The sequence below is a fragment of the Notamacropus eugenii genome, chromosome 2 (assembly GCF_028372415.1).
Source record: "Notamacropus eugenii isolate mMacEug1 chromosome 2, mMacEug1.pri_v2, whole genome shotgun sequence".
NCBI classification, from domain to species: Eukaryota; Metazoa; Chordata; class Mammalia; order Diprotodontia; family Macropodidae; genus Notamacropus; species Notamacropus eugenii.
In genome coordinates, this window is record NC_092873.1 from 495,239,572 (window position 1) to 495,258,409 (window position 18,838).

The following is an 18,838-nucleotide window of genomic DNA, read 5'->3' on the forward strand; positions in this document are numbered from 1 at the left end:
ACAGGGTACCCAATGGTTGAAGAATGGATGAACAAATTTTGGTAAATGCACATAATAGAATGTAGTCATGCCATAAGAAATAGTTTATAGGAAGTATTAAGAGAAACATGTGAATCGATGGGTACAGGGCCAAGAAAACAGATCCATTAGAAGAATATACATGACTCCAATAATGTAAATAAATGAACCCCAAACTAAAAAGGAACTGATCTCAGATTCAGTGCCATAAATATTTGTTTAATTTAATTTAATTGGTTGATCTCAGAGGATAGATTATGAAATACCCTTCTTTCCACATGGTAGGGAGATGGAAGGCTTTGGGTGTGGAATCTTGCATATGCTGTCAGATGTGGACATGGTGCCAGTTTTGCTTAACTGTTTTCTTTGGTTCAAGGCCAGGTTCCATTGAGGGAAGGAGTATATTGGGAAAACAACTGTGGCTAAAGGAAAAAGAAACAGGGGCTCTTAAAGAAGTACAACACAAGTTGAGGCTAACAATGAATGCTAAGGACAACAGAAAGGGATGTTTTAGATGAACATGGAATAGGAGAAAGAAGAGGGTAGGACTACTCCTTACTAAGGAGAATAGGATGATGATAACAGAGAATGAAGAGAAGAAAGTCTTTGCTTTTGTGTTTTCTCTGCCAAGGAATATTTTATCTGAACTAGGAAGCACACAACAAAAATGGTTAATAGTTGAAAGTCTGTACCTCTCCTTCCTTTATTAGTCAAAATCTTTGGGCTACACTGCTTTCACATACTCTTCTTTCATTCCTCAGCTTCTTGCAAGTCTGGCTTCCAACCTCATCACTCAAGCGAAATTGCTTTGTCTAAAATAAATGCACAAATCTGATGGTCTTTTCTGAGACTGAATCCTTTCCCACATATCTGCTACATTTAATAATAATGATAAGTAGCAATTGCATAGCACTTTCAAGCTTTGTAAAAAACTTTACAAATATGATTTTGTTTTATACTCACAAAAGTGTTAATGATTTTTGTTTTTTCTTCACCAACTTCCCAATACATATCTTTGTAACAAAAATAACATCAAGTAAAATAGACTTGCACCTGATAATGCATAAAACATTCTGCACCCATAGTCCACCATATCTCTACAAAAAGGAGAAATCACTTGCAATTTTAAACCAAATAAAGCCAAGATCATGTCTTTATAAAATTTGAAAGGAGACATTTATCCTGTTGTTATTACCTTATATCCTTCAGCTCCAGATTCTCCTCTTTCTCCTCGTTTGCCTATTGGACCCTATAGAGACCACACACATACAGAATGAGTTTTACAGCTGAACTCAAGTATTCTTGAACTCATTTGATATACTTAGTAGAGCTTTTTTTTTTTGCCAAAAATTTGAAGAAACACATAAGCCAAATGTTGGATAGTTTGTTTGATCCCAGTCAATAATAAGGACCTATAGAAATAGAATGGATTTTGATGAGACCAAGATCTTCCAACTGTGGGAAGCAACAAACTTACACAAAGACTAAAGGAAGAACGAGCTTGTGGAATGACTGGCCTGGGAAAAAAACGTGAGGAAACAAGGCTCAGCTAAACAGCCTGCATTGTCAGATGAGCAAATTGTCTGACCCTGGAAGCATATGCATGTGTTTTATAAATGACATCACAGTAATTGGAAACAAACAGAATTTTGTTAAATGACTAAAATAATGAAATCTATTAGCTCCTCATGGCTACATTAAGGGTCTTTAAAGGGTATATTACAGTTCATTTTTCTGTGACATTCTTACCCAGAAATGCATTGTTTACCCCTAAATTTATGGGAAATTCTACAGACAAACATCAATCCTAAACCCTCCAGGCAGAAACCAACCAAGCAAACATCATGCTTATAAAAATGTTTCAAACATTCCTTTGGGAGCACATATACATTTAATATTATGAGCTGTTCTCATAATTTGCTATACAATTTACTCAAATATCTATTTAAATATGCTAGTATTTATTGGCTACTTCAATTGTGTACTGATACTCAAGTTGAAACCAGATGTCAAAACACACAACTCATATTTGAAACTAAGTTGGTATTTCTAAACTCACTAAACTATGAATGTAGTCATCAGATACCATGGATATTCATGAGCCAGGAATTACATCTACCTCTTAACAGACCCCTTGGTAACACTGGTGTTAGGAATCAAGATTACAACCTGATTACAACCTGATCAAGATTACAACCTAGTTATTATATTAGGTTATTGTAGACAATTAACATTTTTCTAGGGACATAATTTGATCTTGGATCTATTCAAATTTAAATAATAACAAGCAAAATTTTTAATGGTTCTACTTCATTTGGTTTCTTCTAAACCAGTTTTACTTAGATAAGAGTTTTTGAGAAGTCAGAAGATATTTAATAGACAAACCAAAAAACATTTCAGTTACCTGCACATAATTGGAAAGAAGCATTGAATTCAGAGCACCCGGATGTCAATCTTGATTCTAGTACTAACTACCATGTGACCTTATTAACCTTTCTGGGACTCAGTTTTCTTACATATTAATTTAGGGGGTTTGACTAGATGACATTAAAGATCCCTTCTAATTCTAAATCCTTTGCTCTTTTTCATGTAATGACTGGATTTAATTATAGGCTATATGGTCAAACCCATACTAGAGTAAGAATCTCCTCTATAAGATACCTGATACGTGATCATCCAACCTCTGCCTGAATATCTTTCTAGTGAGGAAAACCTGCCCCTTTATGAAGTAGTCTCTTCTACTTTGTCACTTTCCTCCCAAATTATTGTCCTTCCTTTCTTAAGGATTTTATTATCTCTTCCTTTCCCCCCTAACCTCTTACCTTATACTCAGGGACTTTGATATATATATATATTTGATGTTCCCTTAACATTCTAGACTCCCAATTCATCAGCATCTTCAAATCTCATAATCTATGCCTTGATTCTACATTAACTACTGGTTGGTTGTCATTTTTATGTCATTATCATTCATAACTGCTACCTGCATAATCCAGAACTCTGAAACTCCTCTCTCTGATCATAATCCCCTACCTTTCTTTCTGTTTTTCTACCTCATTCCTCTCAAACTTATTACTGATTCTCACTGTGATTTGTCTTCCTCTCTTTTTTCCTATTCCCTTCCTTCACTGGTCTCACTTGGATCTCTAACACTTTTGACCCTATGACCATTTTGACTATATATTATGCTTGACCCTTCAATTTCTTGCTTTTTTGTGATATCACAAATCACATCTTGCCAAACTCTGAGATTAGGTTACCTCTACAATTCACCTTTTTCATTTCTGCTGATGTGCTCCTAAATGCTGTTGAAGAGTCATTCAACCATGCCAACTGAGTTCATTCCAAACATATTAACCCAATGGAGTCTTCTTTGCTATATGTTATCCCTTGTCAGACTTTAACTGTGGATTTTCTTAAGACTTCTTTCTGGATTACATTTGTTAATGATTCCTTGGCTTCCATAAATTCACTTACCACCATTTTGGGAAGAACTCCAGTCATACTTCATCTCACTCTCACCTTGACTGTCAATGGATTTCACCTCTTCCTTGTCCACTGAATTATCACCCTGGAAAACCTCCCTCTTAAATCCCTCTTTCCTCATTGGTAACTTTCTCTCTTGGACCACCATTCTGGAAGAAACCTCAGTCATGCTTCACACCACTCTGGCCTCAGCTCTCTATGGATTCCTCTTTTCTCTGTCTGTTGGATTGCCCACCCTCCCCCTCACCCATGACTACCCTTTTTCTCCCATCCTCTACTTTGCTCTGCAATATCCCTAAATGTAGTCTTCCTCCATCAGAATGTAAATACTTTGAGGGTGAGGATTACCTTACTTGCTTACATTTTAATCTCTATTACTTATTATTGTGCCTGGAACATAATAAGTGCTTAATAAATGTTTTATCTACCTATCCATCTTTACATCGATGTCTCCTAAATTTAAACATCTAACTCTAATGTCTTTCTTGTCCCAAATCACCAGCTGGACATCTCCACCTGGATTCCACTGGCATCTCAAATTCATCAGGTTCAAAACAGTTATCTTGATTTCTTTCCAAACCTATCTTTTTCTCTAGATTTCTCTAATTTTACTGAGGGTACCCCCATTCTTTTAGTTGTCCAGTTTCTCATTCTTGAAATCTTCTTTGACTCTTTCCTCTTACTCATGTTTTCCATTCTCCCCATTCATATCTAACCAGTTGCCTAATTTTGTCGATTCTGTTACCTTATTTAACCATGGTCTCCCTGATTTCAGGTGCAAACCTGTATGCATCATACTACCTAGATGACTCTGTTCCTTCCAGGCTAGTATGTGTTTAGGAAATATTTGTTGAATTGAAAAGAATGAGGAAGTTTGTCCTGATATTGAGGCTAAATTTGGCTTTTGAGAGTTGCATCCATTGCTCCTGGTTCTGCCCTTCAGTCCAAATGGAACAAATCTGATTCCTTTTCCATATGGCAGTCCTTCAAATACATGAGGACATTGCCAAGTCTTTTTTCCTTCAGGTTAAATGTTCCTAATTCCTTTAAATAATCCTCATATACCTAGAACTTGAGTCACATCAACTGCAACAAAAGATCGTATTTGCATTATCTAACTCATGGAGCTAATATGAGAGAAATGTTCTGTAAACCCTTAAGTCTTTACTATGTCAGGCATTGTGCTGAGTGCTTTCAAGCAGCTTATAGTCTAGCCAGGGAAGACAATATACCTTTATGAGCATCTACAAGATACAATCCAAAGCAGATACAAGGTAACCTTGGATGGGAAGGCATTAGCAATCATGCCCATTAACTGTATCAACTGGGCTGGTACCAGTTGTACCAGTTGGGAAAGGTGGGAGTGGTAGGAAATAACTTCTCCAGAAGTGGTACACGATCAAAGTTTTAAAGAAAACCAAGGATTCCAAGAGACAGAAGTGTGGAAGGAAAGCATTGTAGGAATGGGGGACTGCCAGCAAGAAGTAACAGTGAGAGAAGAGGGAGAATCATGTCTGAGAGATGCTAAGCAGGCTGATAGAGTTGAACTACAGAGTAATGTGACAGAAGATTGGAGAAATAGGAAGGGGGAAATTTGTGAAATGCTTTAAATACCAAGTAGAGGAGGTTATATTTGATCCCAGAGGATATGAGGAACCACTGGAGTTTATAGAGTAGGTGGTACCATGGTCCGACCTATGTTTTTGGATAATCACTTTGGCGACCATGTGGAGGATGGAATAGAATGAGATTTGAGGGAGGGAGATAAACTAGGAAGTTATTGCAGTAAGTTGCAAATAGCTGTATAAATGTGGGCTGTTATTATTAAATCAGTCTTTTTTAAACTGCCTACAGAGGAGGCTATACAGACTATACTTCCATAAAGTCTTGGTTCTTGAGAAGTAACATGGTACCATGGAAACTGAACTGTCTTTGGAATCAGCAAGCTAGAGTCTGAATTCTGTTTTGATAACTTACTACTCATGTGATCTTGAGCAAGCCCATTTATCTTTCCTGAGCCTCAGTTTCCTAATCTACAAAATGGTAAGGTTGGGTTGAATAGTCATGAAGGTCCCTTTCAGCTGTAAACCTATGATTCCAGTAGGTGGTCAGAAGGGGTCTGGAATTGTTTTGCCAGTAGATGGGTAGAAAACCATAAAGCACTCATAGGGTAGACTTTTGAGAACTCTCAAAAAACTTTCAATTTGATGAATATGAAATATTTCTCAAAATTTGCATAACTTTTCTAAACCAAACTTCTTCCTTGATAACCTCCATTGAAGTAGCTCTGTTAAACCCCCATTAAAGTGGAATATCATTGTATTTTGTCATAGTAGATAATTATCCATTTCTGTGGATATTTTTTTCCAAAGACATTTAAATTGATATCTTTTGTTTTCATATTGCCTGTTTCCTCCTATATCTTTCCTTCAACATTAACCTTTGTACTAATACTTTGAATAAAATCCCCACTGCAAAGAGCCTTTATTATGAGTCATAATAATTATAATAATTTATAATATTTGTGTCCGATGACACAAAAGGGAGGAAGGAAGAAAAAATTTACATGATAATCTTATTATATGTTGAAAAGGAAGAGCAAGTTATATATAATAGATCAAAAAGATCAAAGCATGCTGTCAGTGTGGTGAATCTTATTTTATTTGGAAACATGAAAACAGTATGTAGAAAAAGACCTACTGGTTCACCTAGGGGCCCCGGCAGTCCTAGAACTTTGTTATCTTCTCCTGGATAACCCTAAAATGAAGAACGATGACGTGAAAGATAAAAACAATACACCAGTCCTTCCACAACTCTTAAAAAAATCCCCAACACCCAAGAAAGCATAATTATTTGAACATTAAATTCCATGAATGATATAGCTTGCTTTTGTCTTTAAAGCAAAATTCTCCTCAAATAAGCACATACTACTTTGTATGTAATCTCAGTGTACATGTTTCATATTTAAAATGCTGATCTGGATCAGTTACACAGAAAACAGCACGGTAACATTGAGAGTCAAGTGTGAGGTTTCCCATGATACTAACCTCTGTTGTAGTTATTCCTAAGGCACCAGAAATCCTTATTATGCATGTACCATAATTAGTGATAAATCGTCATTCCACATGAAAACATATCAAGTATCATAAGTGTGTTTGTGTCTTATCTCTAGTAGCTTGAATGTTCAGATGTGCAAAAGCCTTATCTAAACTTGAGCTCCTTCAAGATGTGTAGCACAGTGCCATCTGCACGAGACACTTAATAGGTATTTATTGAATGAATGTTTACTTGTAGAAATTAATTTAATAGACTTTGAAAGGGATATTAATAGACCTAGAAGAGAGTAGGACATGTCCCTGCTTCTACAAATTGGAGCACACAGAATAGGGCTAAGGACTGGAACTGTGATCTCATTTCTGGGAAAACATTTCCTTTCCCAGTACAGGTTGGTACCTTCTCGCCAACCTTGGAAAGCTGCTTAAAGCAATGAGAGGTTAAGTAGCTTGTGCTTGGTTATGAAGCCAGAAGGTGCCAGAGGTGAGATTTGAGCCCCCTGCTTAGATTCTAAGCCTGCCCTTTATCTCTTATGCCCTGTGGTCTCTCAGGCACCCCAAAACCATGAGAGTGGTTTTCTCATCTGTATACTGATGAAGATAGACTAGATAACTTTTAAAATCCCTTCCAATTCTAGGTTCTAAGATATAATAATTGCCCTTTCAAAAATTGACTTACAGTAATATCTGATTTAACATCATGAAGAATGTATTATTTTAAAATTTTTGGAAGTTGCTTTTTTCTTAAGGCTGAGAATCCTGGGGAAGATTCTATATGCTTTGAGCAGTCCTCAATCATCAGTTATCTCCTCCTATGTTCCGCCCTTCCCAACTCCCATACCATGTCATCATTTGTGATTTGGTTGTAGTGAGATGTCTCCTAAGGGTATCAGTAAGAGTGTCAAATAGTTACTGTGCGAGTGACGTTGAGTGGGGGGAAAAGGACGCTTAGAATGGTTGTTTTAAGTATACAGTGGGTGTTTAATATAGTGGACTGAATTTAAAGAATGAAGAGATGGATCCCTGAATGGAGACTCTTAACTGATTTCATTTTGGATATGTGAAGAGTAGATCCAGGTAGAGGAAGGCAACCCCTGTCTGTGTAGCTAGACCCAGGTACCTGATGCCAGTTCCCAAGGATTAGTATCGGCATTGGGGAAGCACTGAGGACAGAGCTCTAGCAGACGTAGAAACTCCAATGGTCTCAGTACAAGAAAGGAGATGGGAAGCAATGATGGACCCAGAGTCTGGTGGTGAATAATAATTCATGGCATATGAGAAATGTCTCTGTGGATATGGCAATGGGGTATATGTTAAAGGTTATGTCATTTTCCTTTGAAATTTTCAGTTCTTTCCCAGTGTGAATACAATTTCTTCTTTATTTTTTGGAGAAATTTCCTGACTTTTTGTGGTGGGGGATGGGGATCCACAAATTCTATGTTTTAAACTTAATCATTTAAGATAATGATGAGGCAAAAATCCAGTGAACCCACCTTTTCTCCTTTAGGTCCTGGCAACCCAGGAGGTCCTGGCTGACCAGGATGGCCCTAAGAAAGAGAAAACCACTGAGTAGGAAATACATTGATCTGCTTCCAAGTGCTTTGTCTGTCTCAGTTTCAAGCTCATGTCATCAGACCTTATATTCTTCTATGATAGAGAAGGGATTTGCTGTGCAGGGTGATGGTATTTCACTATGCCATTAGAGTTTAGCATGGGGATTTCATATGCATGTTTCCCTTGAGGATGCTGTCTATCAAACACAAACATACTTATAAACAGATAGACTCATGTTTCATAATGGAAATCCTTACCGCATATCCTGGAATTCCTGGTTCCCCTTTAGGTCCCATTAATCCTAAATTTCCCTATAGACAAAGGGAAAAATCAATGATAGTAAATAGAGCCAACTCCATGCATTTTCTAGATGTTATTCTTTTAATAGTTCCTTACATATGTGTGTGTGTGTGTGTGTGTGTGTGTGTGTGTGTGTGTGTGTGGTTTGCAATACCTAATTTGAATGGTGAAAGCAAAAGATAATAATTTATTCCTGCTTTGGCTCAGACTATTCTGTACTGGAGAAGTGAAAAAAAATATGTTTTTGGTTTTCTTCTTAGTATGTGCATTAGTATCCTTAATCATATTAGCAGGAATACTGTCAGTTGTGGGATTTCTATGGTGCCCAAGAGAAAACTTAGAAATTTTTTTTAGGTCTAAGTTGGTGGAAGACATGTATAACATTTATTATAAGAGAGGGCTTCTTTTTGAGGTGGTGGTAGGATAGTGGCTACTGATACGTATTTAAAAAAAGAGCAACAACAGAGCATTTTTTAAATGTAAGGAAAACAAAAAAGTGGAGGAGATATGTGTACATAGTAGCTGTGTGACTGCTTTGTAAAATTATTCACTCACATGCTTGAGAGACAAACTATACATAATAGAAGTTAAATTTCTTATACTTGTTCTTTTTTGTATGTTGGAATGCTTATTTTTGTTAATCACTGTTAAATTCAGAGTAAAAAAGAAAATTTAATACAACAAAAGTTTCAAAATTTGGAATGTAAAGACTGTCAATTTTTGCCCCTTTGAGTCTGTAATTATATTTGAAGATAAGGAAAACAAAATTTCTCAGAGTGTATCCAAATGCTGATATAGCTGGTTGAATTTCTGATCAATTTTGTTGCTCTTGTAGGGGTGAGTAGATACCCCACCATGGTGGTTGAATTTAAGTGAAGACAAATCACTGAATCTCAAAATTGGAAGAGCTTTTAGGGGTCATCTATCCCAATTCAATTCAATCCAACCAATGCTTGCTAAGTACCTGCTATGTGCAAAGTAGTTCATGTGCCAGTCCAATCCTGTGCATGCATTAATAGGCTACTCTTCTACTGGAAGTCTTGCTCAGGCAACTGGGGAAATACTATTTTGCATTGTTTATTAAGGAGTTTTAAATTGTCAAATTCCTCTTATATTGATTACCTTATTTGATGCTTACCACAGGTCTACTGAGATGTGAGTGGGACACATATGATTATCACCATTTTACCAAGGAGCAAACTAAGATTCAGAACCTTTAAAGACTTGCCTAAGTTTATGGAATTTGTCAGTTTCAGAGTCAGACACTAGAACCTAGGGATCTTGACTTCTAGTCTAGGCTAATGGACCAGATAGCATTGTCTCACTGCCCCTAAAACTTCACCAGCAGAGCACCCAACTGACAATTATTCAGTTAGAATCCAATTCTGATCTGAGACATACAAGTAGGAACATTTTATAAAATAAGTTATTTCTTAATTTATGGAAAATCAGATGCGTTTGACAAGCATTAGATTTAACGGTTTAATTTCAAACATTATGGACGTGACCTTTTCAAAGAATAGTAAGATAAAGATTGTTTTCAAAGTCACTTTATGAAGCTAAAGTTCTTAGAGGTTGCCAAGTAATTCTAAATGTTTTGCTTTTCAAAATAAGTGACTGGAGGAAGGAGAGACAAGGAAAGTGATGCCACCTTTTTCCTCATAAATTTAGCAGTGCATTTTTATAAATAAAGCAAAACCACAAGGATAATAAGACAAGAACAAAAATACATACTACTCTTTGCATATACTATATGCCATTCTGTCCTATGAGGAAACAGTGAAGGAACTAATAAATTACTTTACTAATGTAAATTTACATAAAGAAAGCATATATCCCAGGATTATAGATTTAGGTCTTTAAGGGACCTTAGAAACCATGAAGTCCAACGTATTCACTTTACAGATAAGAAAACAGGCTCAGAAAGGTTAAGTGATTTGCCCATGGTCGCACAGCTGATGTCTAAAGCAAAATTTGAACTAAAGTTTTCCTGATTCCACTGTATCACTTAACCACCTTTAGGGTTGATAATCATGTGGTACATGCCAAGAACACTTGATAAGAGATCAGAACACTTGGTTTACATCCTTGGCTCCATTGTTTGCTAACTGTGTGACTCTGGGCAACTAAATGATTTTCTAAGCCTCAGTTTCCTCATTTTTTTTAAAAAAGAGGGAACTGGACTCTTTAGATGAACTTTCAGGTCCCTTTCAGCTCTAACATTCTCTATACAAGGCATGATTATAAATTAATAGGACTAACACAAAAAATATTATTTTTAAAAAGGAATGTTATTCTAAGTTACCTGTCACCTTGGGAAGCTGTACATGTGGAAGATTAATGACTTTTGGAATTTTTCTTTATAAAAATATGTTCAGAGCCAGTGTGTAAACTTCTTGACCTTATAATCATACTTCTTTTTACCCAAAATAGTAGCAATGAACTTGATCTGCCTTTGAATTCAACAGACTTGGCACCAAGCAATGTTTGGTTGCATCTAAGTAAAAATCAGCCTCAAAGAATGAACATATGCCATCGCTGACTGCAGTCCTAAAGCATGAGATACAGACTTTGAAGCCAGTCTCACAAGAGTTCCAAAATGATTTGGAGTAAAGGTAGACTGAAATATTATTAAAGCTATATTGAAATGGATGTATTTGTGTATACATATATTTGCGTGTATAAATTACATATATATTTTATATTTCCATATGCACACATAAATCCTTCTTAAGAAATTTCTTTGAAGGGGACAATGATTATTTAAAAGTATAAGTGTTAGGATGTTTGTTTAAAAAATCACTCACATTACTCCCCAGTTAGGCTGAATATCAAGAGGCATTGGTAATTTAGAGAGATTAAATGAGTGAAAATCAGGAGCAATAAGATGGAATTAAAGAATCTTAATTTAAAACGAACCTTAGCAAATCTTCTGATGGTGAGTAGTAGTAATGATACACTACAGGATTTGGAGTCAGAAGGTCTAGGTTTGAATCTCGGTTCCTCTACATTGTACCTGAGTGACTTCCAGCAACTCACTGTACCTGTCGTGGCTTTTATTACATGTGGAAGTTAGGTGGTGTGGTGGGGAGAACAGTGGCTAGATGATTTCTAAGGACTGGGTTTTTTTCTGCTAGACTGGGTTGCGTCACTTCATTATGGAGCCCTGAAACTTTACCAGAAGAGCACTAGACTGAGAATAACTGAGAATCAGTTAGGATCCAATTCTGATCTGAGATACATAACTAGAAACATTTTATAACATTAGTTCCTGCTTAACTTATGGGAAATTAGAAGTCATTTCTGTTAATGATAAGCGTTAGATTTAACTCTTCATTTTCAGACATTATAGACATGATATTTCCAAAGAATTGTAAGATAGAGAACATTTTTAGAAGTCTCTTTATAGAGCTAAAAGTTCTTAGCTCTCAATATCATAAGAAGTACAAAATTATCCAATGTTCTCCGAATACCTTAGTTAAAGGTCTAATACTTATGCCATTTAAATGGAAACTAAGTAAAACATTGTAACACATTTTAGGAAGTTTCTGAAACAGACAGAAGACAATATCATCTCATTTAGATTTTTTTTTCTTCTCAATCACTCTGTGATTTTGAGAGTTCACCCAAATGTGTTGGCCATATTCTTTTTATTGTGATGGGTTTGAATGAGGTGTGCTATATACCGTTTTTCATCCTAAAGGAGATTCATGAAAAAGATAAGTGATGGACTTGTATTCTTAGGAAGATTGATCATGTCATTAAATAAAATAACCAGGGGATAACACAGATGTTGGGAAACCCTAATGTCAATTGAACATTATTTTCATAGCAATTTATCTAAAATGACAACCTAGTTTTCTATAGATACTTCCACAGAATAAGTTTTCAATGCTAGGCAGGTAATGTACCTACATTGGTTGTAAAGTACAGTTTGCTCATATTTGACTTTACTTCATAATTTATTTCTTGTTTTAGTTGGGGGACTTTTTTCATCAATTCCTCACATCCCAAAACCACTAAACCATTCAACTATTGTGGAATGTTCACAATGCTCCCTGTACTATAGAGGTGGATTATTTTCAATGGAAAGGCTGCCATCTCTGTAAAGTCCATCAAGGGATGAGGCTTGAGGGAGACAGACGCACATTTTCTTTTCCACTTGTGGTTATAGATACATAGACCTGGAAAATAAACAAGTACTAACCACAGGACCTCTGGTTCCTCTGGCACCTTTAGGACCAATTTCCCCAATTTGGCCCGGAGCACCTGTGCTTCCAATTTCTCCTGCTGATCCCAAGTGTCCCTTTTCTCCCTGTTTGTATCATCAGGGATTGAAAAAGAGACAGAAAAAATTCATATTTTATAAAAATAACGGTTTCAACCACATACCTAAATGACCCCAAAAGAATTCTCAAAATAGAAACTTTGCTTTAACTTAGTATTACATTTTTAAAAAATTCTTTGAAGGGTGCAATGAAAACTCATTTTGGTAAAACAAGCCAGTAATGTCTACTGTTCATTTTCAAATTAAATCTTTTCTTTAGGAAAATTTTTGCTTTAGGAAAGTTGAACTCTTCAAAGTTATTGAAATCTGCTTAATGCAAAGAAGACCAAAGATCTCCAATTGTGTATTCTCAGACTCACCCATTATTTGGTAAGATATAACAGAATGGTGTGATGAAGGCTTCTGATTACTTTCTAAATGCATGTATCATGTAATTTTAAACTTCTTTGAAATCTACCTTCTGTTTTCCATAATACTGACTGAGCTGGTCTAAAAATGGATCTGTTCTTAGACACACATAAATGTCATTATTCACTTTCTGGAAAAATGAAATGGATAAAGAGGAAATCTAAACTTTGGCCACAGCCAGAATGTACAGTATCCATGATCCATTTTGGACACCGATGAAGTTTTATTGTCTTTTCCCAGGAGTTTAGTCTCCAGTAACAAGGTTATCCTACTTGATTTCTAATTCTTAGTGCTGACTTTAGACTCGATGGTTATGGATGGTGAAAAGAGAGCCCATGGCTGATATTATTTTCACGTTCCAGAACAGTGATGGAGATTTGTTTTGTTTTTTTTTCATCTCTCCATTCCAACAAAGATTATGTGGCAGATGGACTAGATGTATGTTGGCAGAAGTACTAGAATTCAGTCTTTTAAAACTGGATATATGGTGTAGGCTAAAGTCAAATATAATATATTTCTGGGATGGATATGGTCCAGTAACAGATTTATGAAAACATTTCTCTATATTAATCAAAAGTCTAAAACTCTCAATTCTACTCTGAGATGAATTTTCCATTACAGCACACTATAATAATTAAACAGCACATCCACTTTTCTTACCAGAAAAATATCACATGGGTTTGCAACAGAAAGCACACTTGACTTTCAGTATATTTTGGTAACAAACACAGTTAACCCTTAACCTTGCAGTTTGAGGCCAGTGAAATAATGGAGAATGGAAATCCACAGATAATTTTTATCAATATAATTCTCCCACTAAGTCCTTTCCTAGAGCCATTAACATGTAGCAAAATCAACTTGACTTGATTTTCACTTATTTCTTTTGCTACCCAGGACCTGTGAGTTCACAAAAGGCCTTAAAAGAAGGCCAGCAAGGAGGAGTCAGAGCAAAGGGTCAGGATCATCCGCAAATTTGAAAAAGAATGGCTGTATAGTCCAAGTGAAATTAAGGCTTTGTTTATCCAAGTGTGCACTTTCCATCTGAACTTTTGCTCTAGAGAGAGTTCTTAACTAATGAATGTCCTTGGGCCAAGAGTCAGAAAACCTTTTGGTAGCATAGCTATGGAAAATGGCACCATCTTGTGGAACTTTGACTTGTCAAAATAAGAAGAAGACAAAACTTGAAGGAAGAATACATAAAAAGGTCAGATGTTACCTTTTTTCCTGGGCGACCCCTTTGACCTGGATTTCCCACAGTTCCTTCTGGCCCCTGGTTATTTATGAGGGAAGAAGAAACAGAGAATTAAGAACAAAGCTACCTAGAGTTTTTGCATTAATTATTATGTTAGAAAATACTTGTGAAGTGTTCACTTTTCAATGAAAGTTGGAAACTTTTCAACAATCTCTTCCTTGTACAAATTACAAGAGCAATTTAAACCGATAGCACAAGGAGAGGATTGAGAGTTGTAGATTAAAAAATGATACATATAGAAGCAAAGATACTAACTTTAGCTTGGCAAGAAAATAAATGCTGTTTTTAGGATAAACATTTTAACTAGGGAGATCGTAATTTAATTCACCTGAGGCCAATTCAATTTAACTCCACGTCTTCACTGAGTACCTACTATGTGCTTAGTACAGATGTGCTCGGATTACCAAAGAACTGTTGTTCATGGTCTTTACCATCAAATACATTAAACATCTCACTAGAAATCTGAATTCTTTTCTAAAGCCATTTACAGGTAGGGGAATTGACTGACTTCATTTTCACTTGGATTTGGTACTAGGATTTAAGGTACATATTTGAACATTCAAATGTTCAGTTGTTCAGATCTCTTTGTGATCGTATGGACCACCATGCACACCAAATATTAACCATAGATTTTTCTTGGCAGAGGTATTGGAATGGCTTGCTAATTTCCACCTCCAGTGGATTAAGGCAAACAGGAAGTAAGTGACTTGTCCTGGGTCACATAGCTAGTATCTAAGGCTACATTTGAACTCAGGATTTCCTTATTCCTGGTCCGATCAATTCTCTGTTCACTGAACCGCCTGGCTGCCTTTTGAACATTCTTCTCCCACTCCAAATCACTCCACGATTCATTTGCTTATAGGTAAAATACAAGTACCTTGGCCTGGCATTTAAAGCCCCCGACAATCTGGCTCACACTTACCTTTCCATCTTATTGGTATTATTGATTTTCAAGAACTCCGCATTTGAACTATCAGTTCCATCTTTCATCTCCAATTGCTTTCACACAGAGTGCCTGTGAAGTCTTTCTTTCTTTTCTTTACCTCTCAGAATCCTTATTTTCCTTAAGTGTTCAGCTCACATTCAAGTTTCACATCTTTGGTGAAGCATTGTCTGATTTTCCCTAGTTGTTAGCACACTCTCTCCTTCTTCATTTTCCCTGTACTATATTTACCTTTGTATATACTGGATCTTCCCAGTAGATTGTAAACTTCTGGAAGGCAGGTAGTTTCATTTGTGTTTTTGCGTCCTTAGTAAGTAGCCTTGCACTAGTAGGTACTAAATAAATGCTTGTTGAATTGAACTAATGCTAATTAGGTTTTAGATCAATCAATCAACAAGCACTTATTACATGACTTACTATTCATCAGGTGCTCTGTGTGTTAAGTACATGGGATACAAAAGAAAACAAAAAGAGTCCCTGACTTTAAAAAGTTTACATTCTCATGGGGCAGACAAGTTAAGCACAAAGTAGATGCATAGGAACATTAGAAGGGATCAGGAAAAGTCTCATGTAGAGTAATGCCTTTGAGCAGAGTCTTGAGGGAAGTCAGAGACTCCCAGAGATGCAGAAGAGGGGCTTCTAGCCAATCAACAGGCATTCTACATGTGTTTCTCCTAATTGGTAGAGAGAACTTGTTTTCTTCTCTGGGAAATAATACTTGTGATTCCAGATTCACTCTAAGTCCAACTCTGAATACATGGGGAAGAAGAGTGAGACTTTAGAAGCTACAGACACTTAGAGGAAGCTGAATCAATATGTCTCTGAGTTCCATTTTATATCACTGGAAATTTTAGAGAATTTCCTCTTAGGTGAAATCAGAGACCTTATCCTTTGGTTTGAGCAGAACTAGTCCCATTTCCAGTGGTAGAGCTCGATCACCATGTGTATTTTTTTCTGATATATTCTAATCAATATGATTCTTCATAATTCTGTTTTTTATTTGTTCAGGCAAATGGATTTACTTGCTACTTGCTTTTTGTGATGATCTTTTATGTAACTAGCTTGGCAGGAAGGAGTCAAAATATTGAATGAATCCAGGCCCAGTTCTCCCTCCACTGCACCACCTAGCTTCCAGACAAGAGGTGATAGGGGTCCAAATTAGAAGGAGGACAGATAGGACAGATGTGATGGAGGCAGCAGCAATAAGACTTGGCACCTGACTGGGTAAGAGAGGTGAAGAAGAGGGAAGAGAGAAGGACAAAGCTGAGTTTGAAAACCTAAGTAATGAGAAGGATGGTAATATCCTTGACAGAAATAGAGGCCTTAGGAAGAAGGAAAGGTTTTTGGGTAAAGACAAGAAAGCATGTTTGGGAAATGTTCAGTTTGAGATGCTTCTATGATATCTAGTTAGAAATAGTCAATAGGGAATTGGTAATGCAGGTCTGGAACTCAAGAGAGAGACTAGAGGTTGGATAAGTAAATCTGGGAGTTCTCTACTTAAAGAATTCATGGGTGTATCTCACTCAAAGTGAGAATGTGATAAGACTTTAGCCTGAAAGAGCCAGAGTCTCCCACTGCATCTTGGGTCATCTCTAGTCATCCTGATAAATATCAGGCCTCTGGGCCCAGATGGCTCAGGAGGAGAAAGTGAGGTTAGTGACCTTGCACAGCCCTTCCTCACTCAAATCAAAGTCAACTTCAAGTCATTCATCATCTTGATGTCATGGTACTCTTCGAGAATGAAGGACAAATACAACAACAACAACTTAGAAACCATAACTGAGCCCAAGGGAATGAAGGAGATTACTGAGAGAAGTTACAAAGAGAGAAAAGAAGAGGTTTTAGGTCAGAGCCTCAGGGATTCTCACAGTTAGGGAGTGGGACCTAGATTATAATTCAGAAAAAAAGACTTAGAAGGAGAGGCCAGACAGGGAAGCAAGAGAAAGCACAATCAAGGAAATGAGGAAAGAGAGAGTATTTAGGAGAATGGAGTGTTCTGTAGTGTCAAATGCTGTAGAGAAATCTGGAAAGATGAGGACTGAGAAGGGGCATCAGATTCAACCATTAAGAGATCATTGGCAATTGTGAAAAGAGTAGTTTCAGCTGAGTGGAAGGGAAAAGAGAACAATTCCTTTCATTTCTTAAATTCTGTGATTCTGAGAGAAGTGCTATAAAGGACATTATCCATAGAGTTAAAAAAAAAAAAGAGTTGTTCATCTGGTGAGGGAAAATGAGCTTGCAGGTTCATTGGTTTTTTACAGTTACAGGAGGAAGTGAAGAAGTTTCCCAGTAATTTGGGTGGGTCCTCCATGTCAAATTATTATAGGGAAAGGGCAAGAATTGCAGAGAATGAACAGATATGAATTAGGTCTTTTGATATTTATCACTGGAGGGAAGTCATTGCAGTGATGAGATCATAAATCTATTGGAGAATTACAAGTTTGGGGTAGAAAAGAATGTGGAGATGAAGAGTTGACAGGTGGGAATCCCAGTCTGCAGCCTAGGAGAGACATCAGGGTTGGAGATAGATAGGTGGGAGTTAATCATATAGACTTGTTAGTCAAAATGTGTGAGTGGATGAGATCACTGAGAATGAGAGTTCCCAGAAAGAAAAGAAGACAAAACCTTAGGGGAGGCCTACATTTATGGAGTAACAAGTCAGCATATAAATCATGGCTTGGGTAAATAAAGTAGATGCTAGCCAGGCTGAAAGTTCAAAAACAGCCAAGAAGAAATCATTCTCTACTCTATCCATTTTATTGTTTAGAAACAAGGATGGAAATTCATATTTGTCATTCAAAGACTGACAAACTCCAGAGAGGTCTAGCAAAGAAACAAGTCAGGGTTTACTACTGTGCTTTGTACATAAATGGCACTCAATAAATAGTTTTTGAATGAATGAGCAGATACATGAGGAACTGACTCACATCCTAGACATCTGAGCTTGGCTAGCTAGACCCTCCTTAGGCTCTTGAACTTAGGGGACAAATTAGTTAAACTCTCTATCCTTGGAGGTCTAACTGAATGTAAAATTTGGAAGGATGGTTGCATTAACTTTAGGATTATCCTTTGTTCCACTGACAAACTTTTTGACAGGATTTTTAATTCTGCTTAAAATGAAACTCTTGGGGACTATGAATATGGCTGTTTTATCCAGGGTGTCCCAAATGTCTTGGTGCAGTTTTTTTTTAAGATTTAGTGCCTTAAAAGTGCACCAAGATGTTTGGGAAATCATACTTGTACATAGACAAATATGTATGTACATATATAAGTACACACACACACACACATATATATATAATGTATCAATAGGTCAGGGATACAGATACAAATAGCTAGATCAGTGCCTTGAACATAGTACTTAAGAAAGATCTGTTTGAAATAGTAAGAACTCAATAATTTTTTATAGTCTGCTTCACTTAACTAATCCTTCAAGTAAGAAGAATCACTCATTTATATGGCATTTTTAGCTTGCAAAATGCTTTATATCCATGACTTTTGGTCATCAAAAGAATTCTGGAAAATCAACGTGTCAA

At 36.5% G+C, this 18,838-nt stretch overlaps 1 protein-coding gene across 2 annotated transcripts in view; it reads right to left on the bottom strand.

Moving 5' to 3' along the window:
* Positions 1-18,838, bottom strand: part of COL24A1 (collagen type XXIV alpha 1 chain) — a 376,860-nt gene that overhangs the window by 73,483 nt on the left and 284,539 nt on the right. For both annotated transcript variants that reach the window (XM_072648923.1, XM_072648922.1), the window contains exons 39-44: positions 14,324-14,377; positions 12,619-12,726; positions 8,369-8,422; positions 8,051-8,104; positions 6,205-6,261; positions 1,214-1,267 (exon numbers count right to left, since the gene is read on the bottom strand). In XM_072648923.1, coding sequence (XP_072505024.1) covers positions 1,214-1,267; positions 6,205-6,261; positions 8,051-8,104; positions 8,369-8,422; positions 12,619-12,726; positions 14,324-14,377 — 381 coding nt within the window. The remainder of the gene's footprint in view (positions 1-1,213; positions 1,268-6,204; positions 6,262-8,050; positions 8,105-8,368; positions 8,423-12,618; positions 12,727-14,323; positions 14,378-18,838) is intronic.